Source organism: Kogia breviceps, chromosome 7, assembly GCF_026419965.1.
Source record: "Kogia breviceps isolate mKogBre1 chromosome 7, mKogBre1 haplotype 1, whole genome shotgun sequence".
Taxonomy (NCBI): Eukaryota; Metazoa; Chordata; class Mammalia; order Artiodactyla; family Physeteridae; genus Kogia; species Kogia breviceps.
Window position 1 is genome coordinate 67,833,841 of NC_081316.1, and position 17,703 is coordinate 67,851,543.

The following is a 17,703-nucleotide window of genomic DNA, read 5'->3' on the forward strand; positions in this document are numbered from 1 at the left end:
AACCATACCTATACACTATATACACTATATAAGTGCTTGCTATTATTACTAGATTATAAATTTTCGAAGAACCTCAGACACCACTTGAAAGCAATATTCCTCTAATACCTATGATTAGCCTTTTTCCTTGTTCATAATTTTCTTTTTCCATTTGCATTTTTGTAGCATATGCTTCTTGTTTATCAAAAAATGCATGAGTCATCAAAAACACATTGGTGGGGGGACTCGAACATGTTTTAGAATATTTTAAGAACATACTATACCACTTCTTATTTATACAGTCACAAATTGTTAAGTGTTAAAATTAGAAAAAATATTTTCCTAATTCAAGTATAAATAACTTAGTAACTGATAAGATGTCAGAAACCCCATGAATCCCATGTCTGTCCTAGAAGCCAAGCAATCCTTGTCATTCATTCCTGGGCCTCAGGAACTCCAGACCACTATCTCCTGAAATAATGATTAGATGATGGTACATGCTGCAGTCCTTTGTGTTTTTTTTATCATTATACTTGCCGATTTTTAATTAATTTATCAAATTTCGTTTGACACATGTATGGTGTATCTTCTATGTGCCAGGTACAAATCTAGACTCTGAGAGTACAGCAGTGAATAAATAAACACAACTTCCTGTTGTAATGGAGCTTATGTTAAGTAAGTAAATGTTTAGAATGCAGAATGGTGAAATGTGCTATAGAGAAAAATAAAGTAGAAAAGGAGAATGGGGAATACCAGGATAGAGAATGGAGGTGGTCAGAGAGAATCTCACTGAGAAAGTGACATTAAGAAAATACTTGAAGGAGAGGCGGAGAGGTCTTTTTACTTCTGTAGAAAGAGTATTCCAGGCAGAGCAAAGAGCAGGTACAAAGGCCCTGAGGATACAATGTACCTGGCATGCTGTCATAAGAACTTTGATCTTACCCTGAGTGAGTAGGAAGCCATTGAATAGCTTTGGGCACAGGGCTGTGATCTGCCAATCTTAGAAGGTTCACTCTGGTTATTGCATTATGAAGATTCAGATTGGGATAAGGACGGAAGCAGAGAAATCAGTTAAGAAACTATGGTAGAATCCACATCAAGGACCTACTGTATAGCACAGGGAATGCTGCTCAATATTCTGTAATAACCTAAATGGGAAAAGAATTTGTAAAAGAATTGATACTTGTATATGTATAACTGAGTCACCTGAACTTAACACAACATTGTTAATCAACTATGCTCCAATATAATATAACAATTTTTTAAAAAAGAAAAAAAATAAAGACAGAACGCCAGAATAGTAAAGAGCAGAGCAGATAACAACAACAAAGAAGAAGCTATAGTAGCAATCCAGCTTAGATATGATGGTGCCTCTGCCTTTGATCTACTTTTTATTTGAGTTACTAAGATGTAAGTCATAAAACAAAGCTAAGCCATATATGCAGGTCCAATTAAGATTTTGGAAATATGTGTAAATGCATTCTAAAGTTAAAATTGCTGGTACTACATCACAGTGGTTCCAAGTTAAATTTCCGAAGTCCATATCTATTACTTAACATAAGATACAAGGCAGCATAAAACAAAAAACTCTAAATATGACTTGGGATAAGTGACAACATTATTTTATGTTGTTTTTCTTCATCTACCATATATACATAAACAGTAAAAACTTCTATATGCTTGGATGCCTTCAAGAAATAGTTTTTTTTTCCCTCCTAGAGAAATCTCATGCATAAAGGAAAACAAACAAATAATCCCTAGTTTGATATTTCACATTAGAGGCTTTGATCAGTTTTATGATTATAGGGTATCCTGAAAAATAGGAAATATCATTCTTTAAATAGAAAGACTTGAGTTCTATTTACCTAGTAATTGAAAGGAATAGTTCATTATCATTGTGAAAGATATGAAAACTAAAACTTTGTTAGGTCAGGAATGCAATATATCAGGTGTAAACACTTATGTTCATGGTATAATAGATTTATAATAAATACTATTTCCATAGTAGTCATACTCATACTCTTGCATAGATCCTGAAATTAGCTGCTCAAATATTTAGTGAGTTACTTGTATGAATAATTTTTAAAAGATATTTTTGTATTATGCAAATTTGGTTACTTAACAATGTAAGCACACACAGAACAAACAGAAACTTAAACTTTTTCACATAAGATGATTCTATTGACATAATCAATTTTCAATGAAGATTCTTAGTCAGGGGTTAGCAAGTTTCTGTAAAGGGTCAGGTAGTAAATATTTTAGACTTTGCAGGTCATACAGTCTCTGTTGCAACTACTCAGCTCTGCCATTGTAGTGAGAAAGCAGCCAGAGATGATACAAAAATGAGTGTGTGGTTGTGCTCCAATACAACTTTATTTGCAAAGAAAAGCTGTTGGCCAGAATGGGTCCTCCAGATATAGTTTGCTCAGTCCTGTTCTAGAAGTTAGGAGTGAAAAGTTTCAGACCTATGAAGATTTGTGGTAACTGGTAAATTCTAGTTATTATGGATGCCCAAAGACACAATTCTCAGACTTGGTCCTGTCTATGCTCTTCAGCATTATCCATTCCACATTTATTTCCACTAAGCAGTTCATTTTCTCATCAGTGATTTCATTAGCAATATGCTAGATCCAGTGCTTCTTTAAATTCATTCTGATTTGTCTAATGTACATGAGTTATCAGTACCTTAACTCTTGCCATTGTTGTTGATGCAATTCTACTGTTGCTAGTTTTAAAAACATTACTCTGTATTTTTAATTTAAACATCTGTGTACAGAAATACAGTGCTGAATAGGATTATTTCTCTATGTTAGACCAGAAAAAACTTAACTATTTCATGATCTGTTCCATTTTGTACCCTGTGTTAACCTGTATTGAGTTCTGCTGTATCACAGCCTTTGCTAACTTGGGATGCTCTTTGAATCCACTTTTCAAGGTTATACTGCTTTAATGGTCCTCTCCCTCTGAGGGCATATCTTAGAATCTGTACAGCCATAGGGCTGAAAGCACCATTGGTGACATAATTCTGGGGGCTGATCTGCTTGGCTGTAGTAACATCTGGCCCAATGTGTAGCCCTGGCCTTATTCTGACAACTGCATGACTTTAATAGTCCTCTTGGATCTAGTAAGGATCTACCTTGTTACATGTTTTTGACAAGAAACAATAATTTCAAGCTCAGGTGCTACTAAGAAGACTCTTTCTTAAGAAAATAAAAAATTCCCTTTAAATCTTCTTTTTCCTCTTCTTCTTTTAAAAAACAACCTGCTTTTCCCTGACTACAGTAATATGCAGCCAACATATGCTTAATATTTAAGAAGACAACTCACTCTCAAACTTGTCATTCTAGCTGAATAGACATTTGTCATTTAAAACCTGCTAACTCCTTAATACACTATCTGTAGTTCCTATGTAAACCAGTGCAGATTTTCAGGAGGTTGGAGCTGGGGTAGGGGTAAGGAGAAACTCTTTCTAATATAAATTAAATTTAGAAGGGTATTTTTTAGACTTAATAGGCATGTATACTCTTTGATTCTATATACCATTTATTTCCTAAATAACTGAGTGAAAACTTAGATAATGTAAATAGATAATATAAAATTCACAAAATGAAGTAACAGAAATGCTTTAAATAACATACATTTCAGGTAAAAATGTAAAAAAGAATTAACATAAATTATCAAGTTTAATATAAAACTACAGAAAAATAATCTCTTTAGGATATATCAGTGACAAATGTTAGTTTTAATTTCATACTCTACTTATTGTTTATTTCTGAATTGACCTTTTAAGGTTATGTTTGGTGGTATTTTAATATACAAGTAAACAAATTTTTTAAATGAGTCATAGCTCAAATCTTCCCTAAATTTGAATTGATAGAGATGTACCTTTTAAATATCCTTTTCTAAAATTCATATGAAAAGAGCTAAAGGATTCCCAATGAAGTGAGAGAGGAAGACAGTAACATGTGCACTTATATAAAATACCCTATGACATAGAATCCTTTCTGACAGGGTATGGTAGGCAAAAATGTAAAAGTGCCAGAGAGCAATGTCCCTCACAAAATTCTTTTCTCTACTTTCCAAATTAAAGTGGCAGAGTGTTACAAAGGAGGGCATTTATGCTAATTTCCTCTAGTAGAGGAAGAATGCTTGCTTGTTATTAATCTTAATCTGGAAACTATCAAAACAGAATAAAACCCTAAAATAAAGTTTGCAAAATAGCTAGAATGTAATCTTTTGTATGACAATGATTACTGTGTTTAGATACCAAATCTTCTGGTATATTCTATTTGTCCAGTAGATCTTATCTATTCTGCCATGAATTGATGATTCTAGTTACATTCCAAACTCTCTCAGGAGTTTTAAAAGGTAACTTTAGTAAATGCACAATGGCACAGGGCCAACACATAATCTTAGTGAACTCAGTGAAACGTAGTCATCACAACCGCCTTGCTGGCCTCAACTTGCATCTCCCTGTAAACCCTGTGTGCCAAAGGTTTTAACCAAACCAGACTTCATAGCATCTGCAAAAGTGTATGAGCTTTTCAGTTTCACGTCTTTCTTTGTGCTGCGTGCTGTACCTATAGTGCTCTCTTTTCTCACTCCTATTTCTTCTAGAAAATCCTATTTCTTCTAGAAAATCCTATTTCTTCAGACTCTTTTTGTCCTCCCCAAAAGCATATTAGAATCTCCTATTACTTTGAACTTGGTATTTACCCATATACTCTTTTTATTTTGTATTTCTACCCACTGCTCAACTTAGCATAGGACCATGCATATACCACACTGAAACATGGTCCTTAAATTTTTTTTTTTTTCACTACGCAGGCCTCTCACTATTGTGGCTTCTTCCGTTGAGGAGCACAGGCTCCGGACGCGCAGGCTCAGCGGCCACGGCTCACGGGCCCAGCTGCTCCGCGGCATGTGGGATCCTCCCAGACCGGGGAATGAACCCGTGTCCCCTGCATCAGCAGGCGGACTCTCAACCACTGCACCACCAGGGAAGCCCTATGGTCCTTAAATTTGATTCAACAGTTGCTCCTGACATTGATCCCAAATAGTTCTTTATGCCATTTTGTTTACTATTCTGTAATCTGTTGGTATACAGATGAACTATCATGTAAAAAGTCCTCAAAGCAAACAAAAATATTTATGACAGATACATATTTCCCAAACAAGCTAATACCACATAGGTTGGAGATATGGATTTCAATTTTGGAGATCAGAAGTTTATTCTAGTCATTAACCAATTAGAGACAAAAACCACAAAGAAAATAATTGTCAGAAAAATTATTTGCCTCTAAACAAAAATCTATCAAAGAGTGTCTGGTTCATGTCCTATAAAGTTTAAATATCAAGACATCCCAAAGTAGTATGAGTAAGAGAGCTATCTTGGGAAGGTGTGCAGGCTCATACATGTGTAGTAACACTCCATTTACCTATATAATTGGAGAACCATTTCTGAAACATTACTGTTTTTAATTTAATACAGTTAACCCTATTAAACAACAACACAATGCTTAAAAATTATATTTTTTTAAAACTGGAGATCTGTACACATTTTGCAAACTACAGTTCATGGACCAAGCCCCCAATTGTCTTGGTACGACCTATAAGGAATTAATGGTTTTTACATTTTTAAGTGTTTGGAGGGGAGTGAAACAAAATAAAAATAAATTTTTGTGACACATTAAAATTATATAAAATTCAAATTTCAGTGTCTATAAATAGAGTTTTATTAGAGCACAGATATGCTCATTCATTTATGTATTATGTATTAGTATTATCAGTGGCCACTTTTTTCTTTCTTTCTTTTTTTTTTTTTTTTGATGCAAATGTTTGTAGCAGCTTTATTTTCAAGAGTGAAAACCTAGAAATAACCTAAATACCCATAAAAAGATGAATGGGTAAACTAACAGTGGTACATCAGATAAGAATGCTACTCATCAAAAAATAAAGAGATGAGTTATTTGTTTATATCACTGATGCATCTCAAATAATTATGAAACAAAAGCACTCAGAAGAAAAACCCAGTAAACAGCTTATGATTCCAATCAGATAAATTCAAAAAAATGCAAAGGCATCTATTCTAAGGGAAAGTACATCAGTGATTACCTGGAGAGGTGGGAAGGGCAAGAAGAGATGATAATAAGACATGAGGTAAATATAGGCATTATCAGAACTCTGGTGATGGTTTCGAGGTTCATACCTAGGTGAAAACTTATTAACTTGTAATACTTCAAACATATGCAGTTTAATACATGTAAATTATACTTTAATATAGATTTAAAAATTGTCTCAAGATGAAAAAATATGTATGTCTCACTCCTTTTGGAAAATAGCTTTGGCAACCGTATACGGAATCCACCAACTCTCCTACTGTGCCCTCTGGGGATCAGTCTTCCCTCAGTGGTAGCAAATATAGAGAGCAATGATGTACATTTCTACCTGAGTCAACAGGCATGCTGCCTAGATCACAAGAAACACATCCCCTTTTCTCTTTCTTTCCTGCCTCTGCAGTAAGGGCCTTGAAGTGAAATTCACTAGAATCAGTGTATAAACTGATCCTGCACAGTCAATGTCACAGAATCTGGATACACTTTTAGAAGAGGCACATTCCATCTAGTTGGCTGTAATGTCCTCCACTCCCTATTAAACCAGAGTTTCTGTACCAATTATGGTTTCCCCTGGACCCAATGGTCTTACAAATAGCAACATTAGCTCAAAGAATTGTGGACATTGGGAAATATTGTTCTCTGTAGACTTGGGGAATACATGCCCTTCAACAGTGCCTCAATACCCTATAATCTCTAATTTGAGTAAGGGAAAAAAATTCATGCCCTTAGAAGCACTTGAGGTGAGATTCAATTCAGACCAATGGCCCCTCAGTTTTCTCTAGTGTCCCTATACTGAACAAGGAAATTGCCCATTCCCGTACATCTATGCCTTTCTTTTGGGTAAACTCTCCAATCATCAGAAGGATTTGCTCATAAAAGATTTCCCACATTTAGAGCACTTTTAAGGGCTTTCTCCAGTGTGACCTCTCTCATGACAATGCAGTTTGGAGGTGTTAATAAAAGATTTCCCACATTCACTGAACTTAAAAGGCCTTTCTCCACTGTGATCTCTCTGATGATAATAGAGAGCTACAAGTAAAAGATTTACCATATTCAGTGCACTTATAAGGCCTTTCTCCAGTGTGAGCCCTCTGATGATAATGAAGGCTAGAGTTGCTGGTAAAAGATTTCCCACATTCATTGCGCTCATAAGCCTTCTCTCCAGTGTGATTTCTCAGATGTACACGGAGGCAATTAGTGGCAAAAGATTTCCCACATTTGGTGCATTTGTAAGGCCTTTCTCCAGTATGAATTCTACGATGATAACAGAGGGTGGAGCTAGTGGTAAAAGATTTCCCACATTCACTGCACTCATAAGGCTTCTCTCCAGTGTGATTTCTCTGATGAACACGGAAGAGGTAATTAGTAATAAAAGATTTCCCACATTCAGTGAATTTGTAAGGCCTTTCTCCTGTGTGAATACTCTGGTGTTCAATAAGCCTACACTTTCTTTTAAAATATTTCCCACACTCACTACATCCATAAAGATTTTTTCCTGTGTGAACTCTCTGGTGTTGAATGACGCTATTCCTAAGGATAAAGGATTTCCCACATTTGCTACACTTACAAGGTTTTTCTCCAGAATGAAATCTATAATGATTACACAGATCATTGACAGAAGTAAAGGATTTCCCACATTCACTGCACTCATAAGACCTTTCTCCTGTGTGAACTCTCTGATGATAACAGAGGTTGGAGCTATTTTTAAAAGTCTTCCCACATTCACTGCACTTATAAGGCCTTTCTCCTGTGTGTGATCTCTGATGATATCTGAGGGCAGACCTAGACATAAAGGATTTCCCACAGTCACTGCACACATGAGGCCTCTCTCCAGAATGAACTCCCTGATGATAATGGAGGGCAGTGATACTGGTAAAGGATTTCCTGCATTTGCTGCACCTTATACAAGCCCTTTCTCCACAATGAACTCCCTGATTATAACAAAAGTTGGATTTAGAGGTAAAAGATTTCCCACATTCACTGCACGTATAGGGTTATTCACTAGAATGAATTCTCTGATGGTAACGAAGAAGAGCAGGAGTAATAAAAAATTTCCCACATTCACTGCACTCATAAGCCCTTTCTCTAGTGTGAGTGCTTTGATGATAATGGAGGTTAGAGCTACTGGTAAAAGATTTCCCACATTCATGGCACTCATAAGACCTTTCTCCAGTGTGAACTCTTTGATGATAATGGAAGTTAGAGTTAGTGATAAAAGATCTCCCACATTCGTTGCACTCATAAGGTCTTTCTCCTGTGTGAGATTTCTGATGATATCTGAGGGCAGACCTAGAGATAAAAGATTTCTCACATTCACTGCACTCATAAGGCCTTTCTCCTGTGTGATATCTATGATGAGAAATGAATGCAGACCTAGACATAAAAGATTTCCCACATTCACTGCACTCATAAGACCTTTCTCCAGAATGAACTCTCTGATGATATTGGAAAGCATTGGTAGAGGTAAAAGACTTCCCACACTCACTGCATTTATAAGGCCTTTCTCCTGTGTGAGATCTCTGATGACAACAGAGAATGTGGTTAGTGGTAAAGGACTTCCCACATTCACTGCACTCATAAGGCCTTTCTCCTGTGTGAGATCTCTGATGATAAATGAGGGCAGACCTACAGGTAAAAGATTTCACACAGTCACTATGCTTATAAAACCTTTCTCCAGAAAAAACTCTCTTATGTCGAATGAACACAGAGCTATGGGAAAAAGATTTTGCACAGTCACTGCAAACAGAACTGTTTTCTCCACTGTGCAATCTCTGGGGATAAATGAGGACACACTTGTGAGTTAAGGATTTCCCACATTTGCTACACTTGTCCTGTCCTGAACCAGTATAAGTTTTTCGATGTTGACTGATGGTTGAGCTTTGTCTAAAGGATTTGTCACTTCTGCTAAACACATGAAGTCTTTCTCTAGTGTGGAATCTCAGGTGCATAACAAATGCGGATTTGTACCTGAATGTTTTCCCCCATTTACTGCACACAAAACACTGTCTTTCAGTGTAGACACACTGGTCCTGAACAAATGTGTGTGTGGGGCTGAGGGCTTTCTTGCACTCTCCCCAGGTTTGATGATTTTTCCTGCCTTGTGAAGTTGACCCACACTGAGTGATTTTGCTTGGCTTCTCCACAGTATGAGTGGCCTGTTGCTGCAGATGTCCCACACTGGCCTGGATTTTCCTAGAAGTAAGAGGCTTCTGTGACACTTGGAATCTGTGGTTCCTGAAAAATGAAGCCCTGTGTACAATGCTATTCAAAGGCATATAAAATTTTGTTGCACATGCCCCACATCTCAACAGTTTATGGCTGTGTTGTGTTCCCTGATGCTTGGCCAACTGGAAAATGTCTCTTAAGACTGGACCACACATCTCACAGGGTGTGTCTTCTGGGAAAATGGAGTTGCCTTAGGAGACCCAGGCTGTGACACTCCTACAGGAACAGTTTCTTTACAGGGTGTCTCCTCACCTTCTGCTCCACAGCAGCAACCCAGCAAGGATATAAGTGCATAGCTGTCCAGCATCACACTGAGGTACAGGCCTCTCTGAGCCTCATTAAGAAGCCTCCACTCCCTCCAGGAGAAGCGCACAGCAACATCCGGAAAGGTCACACCACCCTGAGGTGGGTCCCTCAGCGCCTCCACCATCGGATCCTGTGGTCTCAGAGGGCTGAGAGAGGTGGTCCTTATCCCGGGTCTGGTGCGCAGCACCCTGGGCTGCATCGCTGAACCTGACACGCCTCTGTGCAGCAGGGACACAGCCTCCTCTCGGACCTCCCCATTCCCGACCAACGAGCCAATGGGAGAGATGCCAAAATGAGCATGACTTGGCTGGCTAGGCGGTGTCCCCTTCCTCCCTCACTACTCCGTGAGGACAACCACCCCTGACAGAGGACAATGATATCCGAGCACCATTCCCTGCTCCACTGGACCCCCCACCAAGCAAAATGATCGCCAGGACAGGATGCTGGAGGTCCCGCCCCTGACGCATGCTCACTCGGGGAAAGCCCTCATCCTGATCAGTGGCTACTTTTTGATACAACATGAGAGTTGAGTAGATGTGAACGAAACCAAATTGTCTGCAAAGCTTAAAGTATCTGCTATCTGGTTCTTTATAGGAAAAGTTTGCTGACCCTTGGCATAGATCATCCTCTCTCATTAAGTAAGGCATAATGAACAAAATGTAAACTTTTTTTTGGTATGTAGTATAACGTAGTGGTTAAAGGCAAGAGTCTGTCGACTAAAGAGACCTAACTCTCTCATTGTCTGCTCTGTAACTTTGGGCAAATTATTTAAACTCTCTAAGTTTTAATTGTCTCAGGAATAAAACAGGATAATAATTCTACTTATTTTTTGGGTTTGGGGAGAATTAAGTATATAACATACTTAGTAAATAACCTAGTGCCTATGACGTTGTGGCATATCTGTGGTCTGTGTTGCAAATAGTTCACCCTTGCAAGTGAACAGAAGATGAGTTTAGGAAGGACAGTACTGGAGCCAAGGAGAGAAGTTGATTGATGTAGGAGAATGAAGAGGGCATGAGCAAAGGCTTCACTACTATCCTCCTCAAATTTATCTTCCATGCACTAACATGGAGGAAGGGATAAATTGGGCATATTTTTATGTGGCACACATTTGCCAGGACTGATGATTGGTTTGAAGAAAAAGGAGCAAGCTTAGCATGCAAGGCAGAGAGCCACCTTCTAGGATAGAGAATAAATGAAAAGGAACAAGTTTGAGGGGGCAGGTGATAAATTCATTTTTGAAATGCTGGGTTTTTAGATACAGATGGAACACAATAGTTATTATGTAAATGAATCATACAAGTGAGTATGAGACCATAAGATTCATTCATTCATAATTACTGAGTGTGACTAAATAACTGGTCCAGTCCTTGTTCAGGGAAACTCAATGAGTAGGACAGAATTCCTGTTATTATAGACCTTAAATAGTCCAATGACAAAGGCATAGAATGAAAGATTAGAATACCAGGTTGATAGAGATAATACAAAATTCTATGGGAGCACACAGAAGGGGGGTTAACTCATTCGAGGGTAAATGTGTAGAAAAAGAGTCCTTGAAGCAAGTTATGCTCAGACCTGAAGGATGAATAGGAATTACTCCAGAGATATGCAATACATGTTTGAGGTTGAGGAAATGGCATTTGCAGAGCTGTCAAGGCAAGTGAGAGAACCTAGGGCTCAAAATCTTTAGAAACGCAATTTTCACTGGGGGTTGGTGTTTCAGGGCAAGTGGACTATATAATGATATGGGAGAAGCAACCAAGAGATGGACTGTAAAGCATCATTTAAGGAATTTGAACTTTATAAGAAGGGTAATGAAAAGTCATGAAGTAAATTCTAATCAGGAATGGGGCATATGCAGCTTTGTGTTTAAGAAATTTACAGAGGCAAAGTGGCTGAGGACAGACTCCAGGGGGAAATGCCAGCATTTTAAGAGAAGTTAGAGGAAGTCTACAAAGGAAATGAAAAATAAATCGCAAACTTATGCTTCAGTCTGTTTCTTCATCAATTTAGCATTTATACCCAGAAATGTCTTATGTATTATGAAAATTTATGTCATAAAATATTATTTTATAATAAAAAATTGTCTCATAATATAAAATATTATATAAAATATTAACCAAACACCTTTGATTCATGATTAATAATACTGAAATGATAAATAGGGCTTCCCTGGTGGTGCAGTGGTTAAGAATCCACCTGCCACTGCAGGAGACATGGGTTCGAGTCCTGGTCTGGGAAGATCCCACATGCCATGGAGCAACTAATCCCATGCTCCAGCCACAACTACAGAGCCTGTGCTCTAGAGCCCACAAGCCATAACTACTGAGCCCATGTGGCACAACTACTGAAGCCCATGAGCCTAGAGTCCATGCTCCACAACAAGAGAAGCCACTGCAGTGAGAAGTCTGCACACCACAATGAAGAGTAGCCCCCGCTCGCTGTAACTAGAGAAAAGCCCACACACAGCAACAAAGACCCAATGCAGCCATAAATAAATAAACAAATAAATAAATTTATTAAAAACAATTAAAAACTCCTTTTAAAAATGATAAATATTTATTGGAGTTTAAGCATAAATTATTATGGTATTAGTATACCTACTACCACTAATTGTTACTACTAATAAATATAGTAACAACAACAACAAAATAATAGCTATAACATATAGTTTACTATATGCCAGGAATTTGATAAGCACTTCATGTATAACTCATAGTTACCCAGTAGATTTGATTATTAATACTATTTTTCAGACTAGAAAACTGAGATCTAACTATGTTAAGGAACACCTAATAAGTAATATATCTGAGATTTGAATTCAGGCACTTAACACTATGGTCTTAGGACTGTCCTCCACAGACAAAATCTGAGCTATATAACTGAAAGAATGCTGGAGCTATTTGTTTAAACATGCAAAAGATTGTCAGGGCTATCATATATTAAACTAAGGAAGTTATATCTAAGAACTCCTTTCCATTGCTTCAAATAGTAAGTTACTCCTTTCCATAGTCCTGATATATGTATTATAATATGGTGAATAAACTCTAAAAACACCGTTGAGTAAACCTTACCTCTGACATAAGTTTTATGCTATAAGGATTTTAACCTTACTTGTGCATTGTCATTACACACACATTTTGTTCCATTTTTATAATAGAATGAAAATTAATTGAGACAATGTAAATTACCTTGAGGAACTGTATTCAATCAGAGCTCTAAAAGAAAGCTTTTCCCCTCAGATCTTCAAATAAGCAATATTATTGTTAAACAAAGAAGTAGTCAGGAAATTGCAAGTCATTTGAAGACTTACTGCTTTTGAAAGTTGTGGGTCACTGAAAAGGTGGAATCATTAGAAAGCTTATGCAGTTTGACCTTTTAGGATAAAAAAAAATTGCTAAAACATTATACTCACATTCCATCAATTTAAGGATTCTCAAGGAACGTGTTCCCTCCCCTTGGTCCTCAGATGTGGCTGAATAACTCTATTGACAGATTCAGCATATGTTCAGGGCTCTGACACAGCAAAGGCTTTAAAAAATTTTTAATATTTAAAAATAAGCATTAACATTGTCACCACGGGGGAAAATTAGAACTCTCTTGGACTCCCATACATTTATTTTGTAATTTGTTTGTTTGAATTTTGAATTTCCACTGGGCAGGGCATAATCACCTTTCCAATGAGTAGGGCCTCCAAAGATCTTATCCAGATCTGTTCTTTTAATACTTTCTTATTTATATATTTTATTGAAGTATACCTGATTTATAATATTATTTTCAGGTTTACAACATAGTGATTCAATATTTTTATAGATTATATTCCTTTTAAAATTATTACAAAATAATAGCTATATTTCCCTGTACTGTACCATATATCCTTGTTGCTTATTTATTTTGTACATAGTAGTTTGTATCTCTTAACCCTGTACCTCTGTCTCACCCCATGCCCTTTCTCTCTCTCCACTGGTAACCACAACTTTGTTCTCTATATCTTCAAGTCTATTTCTGTTTTGTTATATGCATTGGTTTGTTTCACTTTTTATTTTACACATATAAGTGATAACATTCAGTATCTGTCTTCATCTGACTTATTTCACTAAGCGTAATACCCTCTAGGTCCATCCATATTGTTGCAAATGGCAGAATTTCATCCTTTTTTATGGCTGAGTAATATACCATTAGATCTTCCTTATCTGTTCATCTGTTGTTGGATACTTAGGTTGCTTCCATATTTCTGTTATTGTAAATAATTCTGCTGTGAACATTAGGGTGCATGTAATTTTTCAGATTAATATTTTTGTTTTCTTCAGACCTATATGCAGCAGTAGAATTGTTAGATCATATGGTAGCTCTATTTTTAGTTTTTTGAAGAATCTTTATACTGCTTTCCATAATGGTGCCCCAATTTATACTCCCATTAACAGTGTACTAAGGCCCTTTTCTCCACATCCTCACCAACATTTGTTATTTGTGGAATTTTTGATGAAAGCCTTTCTGACATGTGTGAGGTGATATCTTCTTATGATTTTGATTTGCATTTCTCTGATGATTAACAATGTGGGGCATTTTTTCATGTGCCTGCTGGCCACCTGTGTGTCTTCTTTGAAAAAATATATATTCAGGTCTTCTGCCCATTTAAAAATTATATCATTTGCTTTTTTGATATTAAGTTGTATGAGCTGTTTATATATTTTGGATATTAACCCTGTATCAGTCATATCATTTGCAAATATTTTTTCCCATTCAGTAGGTTGTCTTTTTGTTTTGTTGATGGTTTCCTTTGCTGTGCAAAAGCTTTTAAGTTTAATTAAGTCCCATTTAAATTTTTTTTCTTTTGTTTCTTTTTGCCTTAGGAGACAGATCCAAAAAAATATAGCTAAGATTTATGTCAAAAAAGTATTCTGCCTATGTATTCTTCTAGGAACTTTATGGTTTCTGGTCTTTAATCCAATTTGAGTTTATTTTTGTATGTTGTGTGAGAAAATGTTCTAATTTCATTCTTTCACATGTAGCTATCCAGTTTTCCCAGCACCACTTATTGATGAAACAGTCTTTTCCCACTAATATTCTTGCCTCCTTTTTTGTAGATTAATTGATTGTATTAGTTTATTTCTTGATTCTCTATTCTGTTCCACTGACCTATGTGTCTACTTTTGTGCCAGTACAGTGTTGTTTAGGTTACTGTAACTTTGTAGTATAGTCTGAAGTCAGGGAGCATGATACCTCCAGCTTTGTTCTTTTTTCTCAAGATTGCTTTGGCAATTAGGGGTCTTTTGTGGTTCCATATACATTTTAGGATTATTTGTTCTAGTTCTGCCAAAAATATGGATATTTTTATAGGGATTGCATTAAATCTGTAGATTTCTCTGGGTACTATGGACATTTTAACAATATTAATTCTTCCAGTCTAAGAACATAGGATATCTTTCCATTTATTTGAATCATTTTCAAATCCCTTCATCAATGTTTTATAGTTTTCAAAGTATAAGTCTTTCACTTCTTTAGTTAACTTTATTCCCAGATATTTTATAATTTTGATTTGATTGTAAATAGGATTTTCCCCCTAATTTCTATTTCTGGTAGTTCTTTATTGGTGTACAGAAAAGTAATGGATATTATAGTATATTAATCATGTATCTTGCAAATTTATTGAATTAATTTATTAGTTCTAATGTTTTTTTGACAGAGACTTTAGGGTTTTCTTTATATAGAATCATGTCATCTGCAAATAGTGACAGTTTACTTCTTACCATCCAATTTGGATGCCTTTTATTTCTTTTTCTTTTCTGAGCGTTGTTGCTAGGACTTCCAATATTATGTTAATTAAATAGAAGGAGTGAGAATGGGATTTTTGTCTTGTTCCTGATTTTAGGGAAAAAACTTCTATTCTAAATGATAATCTTGCTGGGTAGAGTATCCTAGGTTGCAGGTTTTTCCCTCTCGGGACTTTGAATATATAATGCAATTGCCTTATGGCCTGAAGAGTTCCTGCAAAAAAATCAGCTAATAGTCTTGGGAAGGTTGCCTTGTATATGACTCTTCGTTTTTCTCTTGCTGCGTTTTAGAATTCTATCATTAACTTTTCTCACTTTAATTATGTTATGTCTTGGTGTGAGCTATTTCAATTCATCTTGTTTGGGTCCCTCTGTGCTTCCTGTGCCTGGGTATCTGGCTCCTTCTTTAGGTTTGAGAAGTTTCCAGCCATAATTTCACTAAATACATTTCTGACTCTCTTCTTTCTTCTCCTTCTGGGGACCCTATAATGTGAATGTTGGTACAATTCATGTTGTCCCAGAGGTCCCTTAAATTGCTCTCAGTTTAAAAATTTGTTTTTCTTTTTGCTGTTCTGATTGGGTGATTTCCATTAGTCTATCTTCCAGATCAATTATGCATTCTTCTGTATCAACTAGTCTGCTGTCTTTTTGTTTTGCCTTTTTGTTTTGTTGATGGTTTCCTTTGCTGTGCAAAGGAAAAAAGCTTCTAATGTGTTTCTCATTTTAATTATCACATTGTTCACTTCTGATGGCTTCTTTTTAATATTTTCTAGTTTCTTGTTAAAATTCTCACTGAACTTCCCTATTCCAGTTAACATTCATATTACTATTCTTTTCTCTAATTTGGTTAGCATCCTTATTACTAATGCTTTGAGCTCTTTATCTGGTAAATTATTTATTTCTGCTTTATTAGTTATTTTTCATGGGTTCTTCTTGCTCTTTCAATTGAAACAAATTCCTCTGTTTTCTCATTCTGCTTAATTTTTTCTGTCTCTATGAAATTAGGTGAAACAGTTACCTACTGCAGTCTTGAAGGAGGGGTCTTTGTGTGGGTGTGTCTGTATATAGTCTGCATGTGCCCAATGACTTTGTTGGTAGAGCTGGATCTGATGTGAACACAAGACAAGCCTTTCCCCAGAGTGTGCTGGTAGCTATCACCTTGGAAGGAGGTGGGGCTTGAGATGGAGTGGCTAGGCCAGAGTCACGTGTAACTGGGGCTTCTCCTCTGCTCTGTGGCCTTCACTACCTTATCTGAGGTGCAAGTAGGTCCTAAGTTGCTGGGACATAGGTCCTGAGGGTTAAATCTGAGCTGGCTACATTCCATTTAAGTGTGTGCTCTACCACCTTCTAGCACCTGCACCATCACCCTCACCCCTGAGGGGAGCAGTGCTTGGGCAAGAGGGGCTGGTGTGAGTGGTCCACTTGGGTCTGCACATGGGCTATGGTGGTCCCACCATAGTTGGAACCCCAGGACGCTTCTTATACACTGCCTCTGTAAACGCCATCATGGCTGCCCCTGTCCTGCTCAGATGCAGCTCAGGGTCTAAGCTGCCTTTGTCCCTCCCAGCTGAGCTCTCCCCTCAGCTCCAGCAGCCCTCACCCCAATGGGTAGCTGTGTCCTAAGCAACTGGCTTAGACTGAAGTACGTGCAGGGGTTGTCACAGGAAACTGGCCAGTGACCTGGTGCATTTTCAATCTGCCCTCTGCCCTGCTTCAGGAATAAGCAAGTGTGTGTGTGCTCCTCAGGAGTGGAGTCTAGGCTCCCCACAGCCCTCCTGTTAGTCCCACTGGCCCTCCAACAAGCCAAACAGACTCATTCCCCATGGCAGACCCCAGGTCTGGGAGTCCAATATGTGGCTGGAACCACTCATCCCCCAGGAAGGATCTCTCCTCTTCTGTGTCCCTTCTTGGGAGTATAAGTCCCAACCTGATTGCTTCTCTTCCCTTCCCACTGGATTCTGTGTGGATCTTTCTTACAACCTTGTTTGTACAGAAGGCTTTCTGCCAGTCTCCAGTTAGATGCAGTGAGAATTGTTCCATAGGTAGGTGCATTTTTGATGTGTTCTTTGGGGAGGTGAGTTCCATGTCCTCCTAATCTGCTACCTTGACCACCTCTTCTCCCCAGATCTTTTCTTTTTTTTTTCTTTTTTTTTTTTTTTTTTTTTTTAGAGACTGAACACTGATGGTGGGAAAGAAGTGAGAAAGGAAGAACAACCAGACAAGTGATCTGTCAGTCAGTCAACAATATGTGTCTAGTGCCTACTAAGTGAAAACTAAATTGAGCCAGCTCAAATATTCATGGA

At 37.3% G+C, this 17,703-nt stretch overlaps 2 protein-coding genes across 8 annotated transcripts in view; both read right to left on the reverse strand.

Annotated features, from left to right (window-relative positions):
- The window catches only part of GRIA4 (glutamate ionotropic receptor AMPA type subunit 4), a 526,465-nt gene that overhangs the window by 322,568 nt on the left and 186,194 nt on the right, over positions 1–17,703 (reverse strand). The window lies entirely within an intron of this gene.
- On the reverse strand, positions 6,952–9,825 carry LOC136794557 (zinc finger protein 585A-like). The gene is given in 3 exon segments (XM_067039372.1): positions 6,952–7,123; positions 7,125–9,483; positions 9,486–9,825. Coding segments are annotated over 3 exon segments (2,871 nt in total).